The sequence below is a fragment of the Nicotiana sylvestris genome, chromosome 3 (assembly GCF_000393655.2).
Source record: "Nicotiana sylvestris chromosome 3, ASM39365v2, whole genome shotgun sequence".
Taxonomy (NCBI): Eukaryota; Viridiplantae; Streptophyta; class Magnoliopsida; order Solanales; family Solanaceae; genus Nicotiana; species Nicotiana sylvestris.
The window spans coordinates 210,871,331-210,885,437 of NC_091059.1; the positions used below are offsets into that span (position 1 = coordinate 210,871,331).

General features: G+C 35.7%; 2 protein-coding genes across 2 annotated transcripts; one reads left to right on the forward strand and one right to left on the reverse strand.

Annotated features, from left to right (window-relative positions):
* Window positions 1–327: 327 nt before the first annotated feature.
* Window positions 328–2,688, forward strand: LOC104236175 (ABC transporter I family member 17). The gene is made up of 4 exons (XM_009790055.2): window positions 328–450; window positions 574–897; window positions 1,860–2,047; window positions 2,159–2,688. Exons 1-4 carry the CDS (start codon window positions 435–437, stop codon window positions 2,411–2,413), a joined length of 783 nt encoding a protein of 260 aa, XP_009788357.1. The 5' UTR covers window positions 328–434; the 3' UTR covers window positions 2,414–2,688.
* Window positions 2,689–3,183: 495 nt separating this feature from the next.
* On the reverse strand, window positions 3,184–13,545 carry LOC104236176 (very-long-chain aldehyde decarbonylase CER3-like). Its single transcript, XM_009790056.2, has 11 exons — window positions 13,293–13,545; window positions 12,951–13,174; window positions 12,401–12,633; window positions 12,094–12,313; window positions 11,792–11,919; window positions 11,415–11,665; window positions 10,978–11,085; window positions 4,521–4,727; window positions 4,229–4,339; window positions 3,960–4,133; window positions 3,184–3,617 (listed from the first exon to the last, which is right to left on the reverse strand). The coding sequence occupies exons 1-11, from the start codon at window positions 13,383–13,385 to the stop codon at window positions 3,450–3,452; spliced, it is 1,917 nt and encodes a 638-aa protein (XP_009788358.1). The 5' UTR covers window positions 13,386–13,545; the 3' UTR covers window positions 3,184–3,449.
* Between the last annotated feature and the right edge of the window lie 562 nt (window positions 13,546–14,107).

The window sequence follows — 14,107 nt, forward strand, 5'->3', positions numbered from 1 at the left end:
ATAGTATCTCGGCATAAATAATCGTAGCATTACTACTACACATTATTCGATGTTATTCTTATTATTGTGACATAAAAGAGAAGTTTTATTGTGTGCCCCACACAACTGACATTAGTTGTGTGAGACTACTTATTGTCACATAAATTTGTGGACCTCAATCTTATACTTTTGTGTTCATAAAAATTTGGGTCCATAAAATTGTGAGATAAAAAAATATGACTAGTGTGAGTTCGTATGCTACACAAAAAAAAAAAATTCCGACCTAAAAAGATTGCATGACAAAACGTCACTATAATTAATGTGACAAGACCTTGTCTTGGTGGACGTGGGGAAGGTAGATTCTTTCCTCCATATAAGTCTATTCATTCTTCCCATCGGACCAAAACACAACTTTCTTTTCTCCTTTACTTTGTCTGCAGCTAAGGTTTCATACCATGGAAATTTTACCAGGTTAGTACAAACCCCATTTTCCCCAAGCATTCTATAAGCTAATTCAACAAACTATTTTTCTTAAAATATAATGAAAAAACTTTCTACTTTTCTTGGAATTTTGTCTGTGGTGTTGGTTTATAGGATCAAGAGAGCCACTTCTAGAGAATGAGAGTGGATTTAGGGAAGATGGAGAAATCAAGATTCAGGTAAGGGGTCTTACAAAGGTGTCGGATAAGGGTATTTCTATATTGAACAATGTAAACGTTGACATACCCAAAGGTATAATCATGGGTGTCATTGGCCCAAGTGGTAGTGGAAAGTCAACCTTATTGCGATCACTCAATCGATTGTGGGAACCTCCTTCCAACACTGTGTTTTTGGACGGTCAAGATATATGTGATCTGGATGTGCTTACTCTCCGCCGTAAGATTGGCATGCTCTTTCAGCTTCCTGTTCTCTTTGAAGGTATGTGATTGCAAATCCAAAAACAATTGCCAGTACTTTTGATTAGTTAGATAGCTCTTATATCATAGGTAGATCCATGTTCTTGTGAGTTGATATTTATTCATCATATGTTTAATGTTAAAAGTTTTGTGCTTAGCCGAGCCGAAGGTCTCACAAGGTCTGCATACACACTATCCTCTCCAGACCCCACTTATAGGAATATACTGGGTATGTTATTGTTTTAGTATGTTTGATGTTAAAAGCAATCTATTGTTCGAAATAATGCTCAATTTAATGGAAGTGGCAATGCTTTTGGTAAAGCCGGCCGGCCAGCGGGAATCAACTAGTTTAGTTATAAGCTCAGTAGGCTCACAATAGGGAACTGGGAAATGGGGCGGTCAGTAGGAGAACAACTAGCAGTATTAGTTGACCGGTGACAAGATCATATAGTTTCAGAGCAGGATCGAGTTTTAAAGCGTGGTTATGGCACCCTATCTAGTAAGAGCTTCTAAAGCTATGTTTAGCGTAATTAGGGATGGTAAGCAGGCGTGTTGGGTTGGATATGGGACGGGTCGAAAACGGGTAATAAAAAACGGATAAATTGTCCGACCCGACCCATATTTAATACGAATAAAAAAGTGATTAACCGGCGGATAATATGGACTTGAGGAACTCTCAATTTGAGGTTTTACAAATGTAAAAGTTAAACCCATTGGTTATCCATTTTCTAAATGGATAATATGGTTCTTATCCATATTTGACCCATTTTTAAAAAGTTCATTATTTTTTTAGTAGGTAATATGGATGGTTAACTATTTTCTGTTAACCATTTTGCCACCCCTAGGCGTAATCAATACAATAGTTGGGTTGCTACTAGGATAACTTAATCAAATGTAACTCTTTTGTCAACATATATTTAACTGCAGAGTTGTTAAGTAGTAACAGGTGCTTGATTAAGTGCTCTTTGTGCAAAATTATTTCAGGCGCTGTTGCAGATAATGTAAGATATGGGCCACAATTAAAAGGAAAGAAACTAAGTGACAATGAGGTATACAAGTTGCTGACTCTAGCTGACCTGGATTCATCTTTCTTCAGCAAGTCAGGTGGAGAACTCTCTGTTGGTCAAGCACAGAGAGTTGCACTTGCTAGGACCTTGGCTAATGAACCAGAGGTAAATTTTAAATATGCCAAGATTTCACCAGTTTTGACAAAGAAACTTCAGTCGGCCAATTACGTTGAATGTGATATAAGTATATAGCCTTATGTTTCCGTATTCTCTAAGGTTCTGCTGCTGGATGAGCCAACAAGTGCACTGGATCCGATATCAACACAGAATATTGAGGATGTTCTTGTAAAGCTGAAGAGGGAGCAGAATTTGACCGTTGTGATGGTTTCACATAGCATCAAACAAATAAAGAGAATAGCAGACATAGTATGTCTGCTTGTTAATGGGGAGATTGTAGAAATTTTAAAGCCTGATCAACTTTGTGAAGCTAAACATCCCATGGCACAAAGATTTCTTGAACTCAGCGCCTAACATCTTCTCCGCATACCCCCACCCTTATTTTCTGGATATCTTGTGTTTTGTGTTTTTGATACTTGGATGGTGAAATCGAGGAAACCAGTTCCAGATGTGTAATAGCATTTGATTTATCATAAGTATACACTTGAGTCACCTCTGTGATGTTTGCAGATTGAGTAGCAATTGATCAAGCAAGTGAGACTTTCCCTGCTTAAAGAAGTTTCTAAGATAATGTACAAGCAAGTGAGACTAGTCTCGGTTGCTGATTGATTCAGTAAGACTGTTTGTGATATCGTCTTTTAACAAATCCTGATATAACAAAGGGGTTTCTTGTGGCCCCATCTGGAAGGCCCTTCCTAAAGAAAGAACGCGTCTAACCACCACATGATCTTTGAGTGTGAGATATATGTGATAACTTGTAGCGAGCCTAATTGGGGTGACCATTTTCATTCTCCTTTTATTTGGAACAAATCTTGCTATGGAAGGATCATGTAGCATGTCCATAGTGTGTTTTCAGATTTTATTAGTATGAATTGGTCGTTTCTGATGAGACCCCACTTGTGGGATTATACTGAGATGTTGTTGTTTGGGATGCATGGCTGGATTATCATCTAACGCCAGAAGAAGCAGCTTAATACGAACAGTCTAGGTGCCAAACAATTTATCATACACTGGACCCTTGGTCGAATTTGTGCAAGATTGAGTAGCAAAAGGCCAATCAGGTGACACTCAATATATATTCATCTGAGTATTCTTAAAGAAATTTCAATAGCAGATCTTGCCTGTCTCTGAAACTTGACAGTATTCTGGTAGCTGAGATGCCATTGGCTTTACATTAACAGTGAATTTTTGCGGTAATTACAATGATCTATAATTTATTTTCTTTGTTCAGCTTACAGTTTTGGTTTGAATACAAATAGATTCTACATATAAGGAAGTAGTGACTTGTGAAAGAATCTTTGGAAGACTTTATATTTATTGACTTTGCTACAGCTCCAAACCTTTTAGGTTATTAAGGAGTTTTTTAAAGAACAAGAGATAAATGGTTTCACTATCTTGAATTATACAAAGGTTTGAAACCATGCTTCAATGCAGCCTCCCACACAACATCAATCTGATCAACGTCGATGGCTCCAACCTCATGGTGTGTCCAACCTTCAAGAAGATGCAGTAGCCCACCCGCGTGACAAGCATGAACTACGCCTCTTCCCATTGTATACTGGTGAAGTACAGAAGCACAGTGAAAATTCATATAAAACATGTAAAAAGAGCACCCTGGTGCACTAATCTTAAAATGGACTACATTGGGTTTACTATATGCAGTCTTACTTTGCATTTCTGCAACAGATTGTATCCACTATGCAAAACATGTAACAGTGTCATAAACTGATGCTACTAACAACAGACGAGACTATGGAATTTGGTTGTCACTAACACAATTCTATCTACCGAAGTTTGGATTTCACACCAAATTGTTATCCTGTTGGCTTACTGTTTCTATGGTTTTCTGAAAAAAGTCACACAAAAAAATAAGGCGATGGCATATGATACTGATGTATACCTCACAACTTCCTAAGCCAGTGACATCTTTTGGAAGTCTCATTGCTGCTAATTTGCCATAGGTACAGTCTCTGCGAAAGGGAATGACAGGAGGAACCACAAACTGATAAAAATGAGTTCCAGATGGAGCCCAGCTCTGCTCTCGAGGAGTAGCCCATTTGCCGAGTATCCAAGTCTGTCATTTACAAAAACATCACAGCTCCTTAACATAATTATATTATAGCATTTCAGCTGCAACAGATATTAGTGGAAATATCCTCAAACCATTACCTTACACTGTTTAGCCCCTTGGTACTTTGGCACTTGAACCAGAAACTTCTGGCAATCAGCCGGAGCTTCTCTTCGTATTTTCATGAACCTCTCAGTGGACTGAGTCAGCATCTGTATTAGAAAACTACCCTTATTAGAATGGCAAACTATAAAAGCTATTATCCAAGAGAAAACTAAAAGACAGAAGAGGCTGTTAATGTATTTTGATGAGCCTACTGCTAGTCTGCTATGCATTTCTGTAGTTAGCAGCCTAACAAATTTCTCTTGATAATGCATATTTAGCTAATCTTACCAGAACTCTGACTCTTCGACGAGCAAGATAGAGTGCAATGGCTCTCCCAAGCTTAGAAGTAGCACCTGTTAAAAAGACCTCATGCACATCTCGAGGAATCTCATTTAAGATCACAGCAGCTGTCAAGGTGTTCCCATGGACTACTCGGACTTTGAGATTTGGATGCTTGTCGACAAAGAGCGTTCCACCGCCATTTAGAGCTTCATTCTGCAGTTAGATTCTTCCATAAACAACATGACCAATAATAATGAGCCGTTCCTATTTTGAACATACTAATATCTCATCCCTGTTATGAATAGTCTGTACATTGGATGCTACATTGGATGCTCATGTTGTGAATAACTTAAAGATTAAATCTCCTACTTTATGTCCATCATCTTTACTTTTTATGCCTATAAAAGGTCATGTAATTGCAATGGAAAGATACACCAAAGTGAAAGAAGAAAACGTTTCTCCCTTCTTTCTATCTCTTCTTATTTATATTTTACTGCATTGCTTTTATTTTATAACACATTATCAGCACGAAGCTCTAATTTTATTCTTAACTCCCGCTAAGTTGAGCCATATTTTATTAAGGTATATATCATTATAATCATTTTATTTATGGCAGTACATATCATATGCTCACTGTTTGCAGATTACTTGTGCGCTTGGGCATCTTAAATAGTTTAAGTACATTGCAGCGATAAAATAACTATTTTCTTCCGTGCTCAACTCTTAGAGGACCTCAAAGTCATCAAACTAGCTATGCACTAATGTCATACTTATAATATTCATGGACTCTCTGCATCAAAACATATTTTTAAGGCATTTTGAAGAACTGTGAGAAATGAATTGACAAGCAATAATTTTATAGTTTAATTACTTTATATTTATTGGAACATATAAATAATATTAGTCACGTTCAATTCTATTAACACATATATATCAATAATATAAAGTGAAATGAAACAAGTATGTAATTTCTACTTTATGGCAAGAATAAAATGAAATAGTAGATTGTTAACATGATATAGCTCTATTTTCATTTCTTTTACCTTAATCGTTTTGTTTTCATTAATTGTTTATTATTATAATTATTTCTCTAACTTATTCATCTTTTATGATAGTTTTCACTATGTCAAATTTATCAAAACTTGAATTTGTGGCACTTGACATCACCGGGAGGAACTATTTATCATGGGTTCTTGATGCTGAAATTCACCTTGACGCTAAAGGTCTTGGAAATACTATTATACAAGGAAATGAAGCATCAAATCAGGATAAAGCGAAGGCCATGATTTTCCTTCGTCATCATCTACATGAAGGGTTAAAAACTGAATATTTAACCGTAAAAGATCCACTTGAATTATGGATTAATTTGAAGGATCGATATGACCACCTAAAACTTACGGTATTACCGAAAGCTCGGTATGAGTGGATACATTTAAGGTTGCAAGACTTTAAAACCGTAAGTGAGTATAATTCTGCTATCTTTAAAGTAAGTTCTCTATTAAAATTATGTGGAGACACTATCACAGATGAGGACTTATTGGAAAAAACATTTTCTACTTTTCACGCTTCAAATGTTGTGCTACAACAACAATACCGTGAAAAAGGTTTTAAGAAATATTCTGAGTTAATCACATGCCTACTTGTGGCAGAGCAGAATAATACTCTATTAATAAAAAATCATGAAGCCCGTCCCACTGGGTCAGCTCCATTTCCGGAAGTGAATGTTGTAGCAGCATATGATAAGTTTGAAAGAAAACAAAATAATTACCGTGGTCGTGGACATGGTCGTAAACGTGGACGTGGCAGGGGCGAAACAATTATCGTCATTATGGTAGAAATAAATTGGAAAACAATAAGGGTTCTCAAATTAATCATTCAAAAGGTAAAACTAGTATGTGTCACTGATGTGGTATGAGAGGTCATTGGGCACGCATTTGTCGTACGCCAGAACATTTTGTCAAACTTTATCAAGCCTCCCTCAAGAAAAAGAAAATAATGTGGAGGCACACTTGGCCTTTCAAAATAATGATGATGAAGCAGGTCCCTCAAACAAATATGATTCTAAGGCACATCTTGCATATAAAGATGATGATTTTGAAGGCCTAACAAATATTACTCATTTAGAAGCTGGAGACTTCTTTGAGGATATTGACTGAAGAACTAATCATCTTACTGGGGAATGAAGCTATAAAAGTTGTTATTTTTATGTTTGCAACTAGTTTATTTTTCTTGAGTGTGTTTTCCTAATGCATCACGTGTTGCTAGTTTCTACATTCCTAATGTATTTCTTAATGTTTTTTTTCTGCTTGTCTTTCATATTTCTTATGATGTATTATTTGTCTTTTTTTTATGAAGAATATGAAAATTCACCGGTCTTCAATTGGACTCAAGATTAATAAAGATGATATATGTCTTCTGGATAGTGCTACAACACACACTATTTTAAAAGATAAGAGATATTTCTCTTATTTGGTAATGAAAGAAGCGAATGTTAATACAATATCCGGTAGTACAAGATTAATTGAAGGTTCTGGAAGAGCCAATTTATTACTACCAGGAGGAACAAATTTGGCTATTGATGAAGCACTATATTGTAGTAAATCTCAAAGAAACTTATTAAGTTTCAAAGATATTCGCCAAAATGGCTATCATATTGAGACTACAAATGATGAAAAGATTGAATATCTTTATATTACTACAATAATGTCCGGTAAGAAATATGTGCTTGAAATGTTACCTGCTCTTTCCTCCGGCTTATACTACACAAGTATTAGCAGGATTGAAACACATGCCGTAGTAAACGAGAAGTTTACTAATCAAGATAATTTTATTATTTGGCATGACCGGTTGGGCCATCCTGGTTCTAATATGATGCGTAAAATAATTGAGAATTCACATGGACATGCAATGAAGAATCAGAAGATTCTTCAATTTAAGGAATTCTCTTGTGCTGCATGTTCTCAAGGAAAATTAATTATTAGACCATCAACTATTAAAGTTAGGATGGAATCCCCTGCATTTCTGGAACGTATATAGGGTGATATATGTGGGCCCATTCACCCTCCATGTGGACCATTCAAATATTATATGGTTTTGGTAGATGCATCTATAAGATGGTCACATGTGTGCTTACTATCAACTCGCAATATGGCATTTGAAAGATTGTTGGCTCAAATAATAAAGCTAAGAGCACAATTTCCAGGTTATGCAATTAAGACAATTTGTCTTGATAATGCTGGTGAGTTTACATCCCAAACCTTTAATGATTATTGTATTTCAACTGGATAACAATTGAGCATCTGGTTGCTCATGTTTATACACAAAATAGTCTAGCAGATCATTGATCAAACGCCTCCAATTAATTGCTAGACCAATGTTTATGAGAACAAAACTTCCCATTTCAGTATGGGGTCATGCTATTTTGCACGCAGCAGCATTTGTGAGGATAAGGCCCACAAGTTATCATAAAGTCTCCCCATTGCAATTGGCTTTTGGTCAGGAGCCAAATATTTTCCATCTTAGATCTTTGGTTGTTCGGTATATGTTCCAATTGCTCCACCACAACGCACAAAGATGGGTCCTCAAAGAAGGTTGGGGATATATATTGGATATGAATCTACTTCTATTATAAAATATCTAGAGCCGATGATTGGAGATTTATTTACGGCAAGATTTTCTAATTGTCATTTTGATGAATCAGTATATCCAACATTAGGGGGAGAAAATAAGCATCTGAAAAAGAAGAAAGATTGGAATGCATTATCACTGTCTCATTTAAATCCTCGAACAAATTAATGTGAACAAGAGGTTCAAAAGATTATTCATTTACAAAATATTGCAAATCAATTGCTAGATGCATTCACTGACCTACCAAGGGTGACTAAGTCATATATTCCAGCTGCTAATGTTCCAATTCGAGTTGATATCCCGGCAGGACAATTAATTAAAGCAAATGAGTCTAAGCCATGCTTGAAACGTGGTAGACCAATCGGTTCTAAAGATAAAAATCCTCGAAGAAGAAAAGGAGCAAGTGATCAAAGTGAACATAACACAGAGGTAGTGGCTCAAGAAGAACCCCAAGACGTAACAAATGATAAGACCTTAGGGGAAGTCCAGGTACCTGAAAATAATGAGAATGAAGAGACATCAATAAGTTACGTCTCAACCGGGAAAAGATGGAACCGAAATAATATTGTTATCGATAACATTTTTGCTTATAATGTTGTTGTTGAAATAATGCAAAAAGATGAGGATCTTGAACCAAAATCTGTCAATGAATGTAATCAGAGAAATGATTGGCCAAAATGGAAAGACGCTATCCAGGCAAAGTTAACTTCACTTGGAAACGTGAAGTCCTCGGACCCATAGTTCGAACACCTGAAGGCATAAAGCTAGTATGGTATAAATGGATTTTTGTGCGAAAACGAAATGATAAAAATGAAGTCGTTAGATATAAAGCGCGACTTGTGGCACAAAAGTTTTCCCAAAGGCCTAGAATTGATTATATGGAGACATATTCTCCTGTAGTGGATGCTATCACCTTCAGACATCTCATAAATATGGCAGTGCAAGAAAAACTTGATATGCATCTGATGGATGTTGTTACAGCCTATTTGTATGGATCATTAGACAACGAAATTTTTATGAAAGTACCCGAGGGATTTAAAGTGTCAGAAGCATATAAAAGTTTTTGAGAAACTTATTCAATAAAGCTTCAGAAATCTTTATACGGATTGAAACAATCAGGTCGTATGTGGTACAATCGCCTGAGTGAATACATGTTGAAAGAAGGGTACAAGAATGATCCAATTTGTCCTTATGTCTTTATAAAAAGGTCTGGATCTGAATTTGTTATAATCGCCGTGTATGTTGATGATTTAAATATCATTGGAACTCCTGGGGAGCTTCCAAAAATAGTAGACTGTTTGAAGAAAGAATTTGAAATGAAAGATCTTGGAAAGACAAAATTTTGTCTTGGTCTACAAATTGAGTATATGAAAGATGGAATATTTGTCCATCAATCAACATACACCGAAAAGATTTTAAAGCGATTCTATATGGATAAAGCACATCCATTGAGTACCCCGATGGTTGTGAGATCACTTGATATAAAGAAAGATCCATTCCGACCTCATGAAAATGATGAAGAGCTTCTTGGTGCCGAAGTACCATATCTTAGTGCAATTGGGGCATTAATGTATCTTGCCAATAATTCCCGACCAGATATAGCTTTCTCAGTAAGCTTATTGGCAAGATTTAGTACTTCGCCAACACAAAGACACTGGAATGGTATTAAACATATATTCAGATACCTCCAAGGGACCATTGATATGGGTTTATTTTATTCAAATGAATCCAAGCCATCATTGATTGGTTATGCAGATGCAGGATATTTGTCTGATCCACACAAAGGTCGATCTCAGACAGGCTATTTATTTACAAGTGGAGGTACAGCCATATCATGGCGTTCGACAAAACAAACTATGGTTGCTACTTCTTCAAATCATGCAGAGATAATAGCCATTCACGAAGCAAGTCGAGAATGCGTTTGGTTAAGATCTATAACTCAACACATTCAGCAAACATGTGGTTTTTCTTCGAAAGAGAATATTCCAACAATATTGTATGAAGACAATGCTGCATGCATAGCTCAATTGAAAGGAGGATATATCAAAGGAGATAGAACAAAACACATTTCACCAAAATTCTTTTTCACTCATGATCTTCAGAAGAATGGTGAAATAGATGTACAACAAGTTCGTTCAAGTGATAATTTGGCTGATCTGTTCACTAAGGCATTACCAACCTCAATATTTGAAAAGCTGATATATAAGATTGGAATGCGTCGTCTTCGAGACATTAAGTGATTTTTCATCAGGGGGAGTAACTACACGCTGCACTCTTTTCCTTAACCAAGGTTTTGTCCCACTGGATTTTCCTGGTAAGGTTTTTAATGAGGCAGCAAGCAATGCATATTATAAATAACTATGTACATCCCAATATTTTTTTTGTAAGTTCTTAATGAGGCACATTATCTTACATGGACATCCAAGGGGAGTGTTATGAATAGTTTGTACATTGGATGCTACATTGGATGCTCATGTTGTGAATAACTTAAAGATTAAATCTCCTACTTTATGTCCATCATCTTTACTTTTTATGCCTATAAAAGGCCATGTAATTGCAATGGAAAGATACACCAAAGTGAAAGAAGAAAGCACTTCTCCCTTCTTTCTATCTCTTCTTATTTACATTTTACCGCATTGCTTTTATTTTATAACAATCCCTTAATTTTGAAGAATTTTCCAATCTAAAACTAGGAAAAAGGCTTATATTCTAGCAGGAAACATCAAATACAATGTTTTATGTAGAAAGCATTGCACTAAAGTAGTCAGCAAAGACTATAAGGATTTTGTAAAGAAACAATAGAAAATTCGAAACAGGAAAAGAAAATGAGACTTACCTTATTTAATGCAGCAAGGCTAATGACCTTGATGCCGAGTTTATCAGCTCTAAGAATAGCTTCTTCAATGAGATTATTTATGCCTTCTGCAGCAAAGGGCAAGAAATACTGCAACATAATATATGTTTTAGATAACCAGTAATGGAATGGAAAAGATATGCTTAAGCTTGGAGATTCTGTGAAGCAATATCGTTGAAACATTTCAAGAAGTCAGAGCTAGGAACTATTTACTGTTCTCTCTGGCTGTGCAAACTTGTTACTCACTCTATGCAGATAGACGCGTCTGCTTTAAACTAAATCACTTCTACAATTACTATTAGTTTCATCAATGAAGAAATCATTTCCATATTGCAGGAACTTAATGCTCTTGCATAGAATGTCAAAATTCTGAAATACCAGTAGAAATTAAACAGCAAGCTAAGGACAAACTCAATTACCTGAAAACCAGCCCTGGGCACAACCCAACTTTGGTTCAGTTTCCCTCGTATGTTGTAAGAGCTGATCAAAAGAACCTTGGACTTCAGCCACATACTAAGCACGATCAAAAAGGCAAAAGGCCATAACGGTAACAAGAAGAGCCTTGTAGAGAAAGGCACTGAGCTGAATGACCGGAACAAAAACGGAGTATGCATTGATGCCATAATATCAACAATATGTACTAGAAACACAAACTCTGGTGCTCTTTCATCTGTACGTTCAAGAAAAGGGAACCGCTTCAGAAAATATAAAAGGTCTAATAATAACATGAACATCTACTTTTACCCTAAAATTCAAGAAAACTAGAAAAACATAGAGAGGTGGAAGAGTAACTAACTTGTCCTTGAACTTATTTCTTTCTGAAGGTTCCAAGAAGCGGTATTTAAAGTATTTCCCAACAAATCATACAGAGGCATGAAGAGGCAAAAATTAGTCTTCATATCCTGATGGTGTAGACTGTGGTATCTGCAACAAAGGGACATACTTTAAATTACTGGATTTAATAGTCAATAGAAAGCACAACAAGAAAGTGTAAGAACATTGTAACTTGTCAAACATGATTCGGAAGGAAAATTCACTAGAGAAAACAGAAAACTAGAAGCGATTTCTTAATCTAGATGAGTCAGTTATGGAGCTTACGTTGGGCAGTAAATAATATATCTAAGCAGAGGAACATGCTGGTAGAAACTATGAGGAAAGATTTCGACGTTGCTGTGTCCCAAACATCTTAAGAAATCAAATGCCAGAATATAACTGTACATAACGCTTATTGATCCGTAACCAATAAATGCAGTGCCCAGCGTTGGAATTCCTACAATCACACAAAGCAAAAGATGTTCCAGAAATGTTGCATGCCCAGCTGCACCACAAACAAAATTGTTAGCGAAACTCTACAGCAAATTACCAGCATCAGGTGAGACTGCAAATATCGATGTAGTTACATTACCAGTAAAGGGGTGTGTAATTTTAGACTCATGGTGTTGCCAGTGGTAAAGTGGAAACAGATGAGGGGAATGCAATAATCTGTGCATCCAATAGTACAGTGGCTCTGAGATCCCAATATGTAGTATGAGACAAGAAATAAAGCCTCTTACATCCCATAGTGGAAGATTTGCCAGTGAAGGGAAGTTCAAGTAGACGAACGATCCCACAATCGCTTGAAGGATAAGGAAATTGTCCCTGTTTGAGATCAAATCAGAAACAAGACACAACATCACGTTGAAATTTTGTGAGTTATTTCACTTGAAATACTGCTCAATCAAGTTTTTCAATATTTCATCAGTATTTGCAATTACTGATACTTGCATCAGTGTAGGCTGCCTATGTTACACTCCCTTGGAGTACGAGTGCGACCCTTATCCGGACCCTGCGTGAACGCGGGATGCTTTGTCCACTGGGCTGCCCTCATCAGTAATTGCAATTATTGGTCTTGTTTTCCTTGTTTCTTTCACTGATGCATAAAGTGGGATAAGATTGGGAATGAAAACAAATCTTACCAATGCCATTCATTATCAATCTGCTCAAAACCTATGCCTTCTTGAGACACTCGTCGTGTACGAACTAGACACAACATATTGCTATAAGTACACCATAGCTGATGAACAAGGCCTCTCAAAGCACATAAGATAAGAATATGCAAACACCAAATATCATCCTCTATGTTCTCTTTCCAATACATAGAATATATGACTTTTGCAAGAAATGGTCCATATAACAAATACTGCATATATATAACATAAATGAAACCATATCAGAAATCCAAAACAAAAATCATCAATGAAGTATTTGTTATATATATATATATATATATAGTAGTTGCATAGAACAAAAATCCATGCCTTGTAATTGCCCAAGTTCTCCCATGGCCAAGAAAATAGAGCTGCATCTTTTTTGCTCAACAAAGAATCACTTCCCTCATTCTGATTCTCCATATTACTATTAATTGCACTGAAAGAGCAAATAATGCCTCAAGAGACCTTAGTCACTAAGTTGAAAGAAATAAATAATATAACAGTATCCCAACTGATAAGCAACGGTATATATAAAGAAAGAAAAATTGGGAATAAAGACAAAAAAAGGATTAAAAAACTCTTTCTTATTGGATCCTGCAACTCTTTTCTTATCTACTTGCTTTACCCTTTTCTACGCTTCAATTATAATATTACTCCGTACATATTGGTATAAATTTATAGGTATTTAAAAAATAATATTTAGCACTTTTCATATAAAAATAAAGTTTTTCTATAGCAGTTGCCTCAAAGAAAAGAAGTTTTCAAGATTATCATTGATAAAATCTTACCTAAAATTCACAATGTCTCAAGATAAATTAAGTTTGTTGGTTATATTATCAATTGAAAAGGAATTATTAGAGAAAATTAATTATAAAAAAAATTATTAAACGTTAAACGTTGGCTTTAGACACACATATGTTTGAGCCGTCCCTGTACTCCCCAATTTATTTTTAGCTAGCGTTTGGATATATATTTGATTGAAACTTGAAAAAAGATTTTTGAAGTTGTGTTGAAAAATAATTTTTGAAAGCTGAAGATGTGTTTGGACATACTTTTTATTTGAAGAAAAATTGAAGGTCTGTGAGTGAAAGTAAAAATTTCACCTAAAAATTGCCCTAAATCTTGAAATTTTTTGTGAAGTT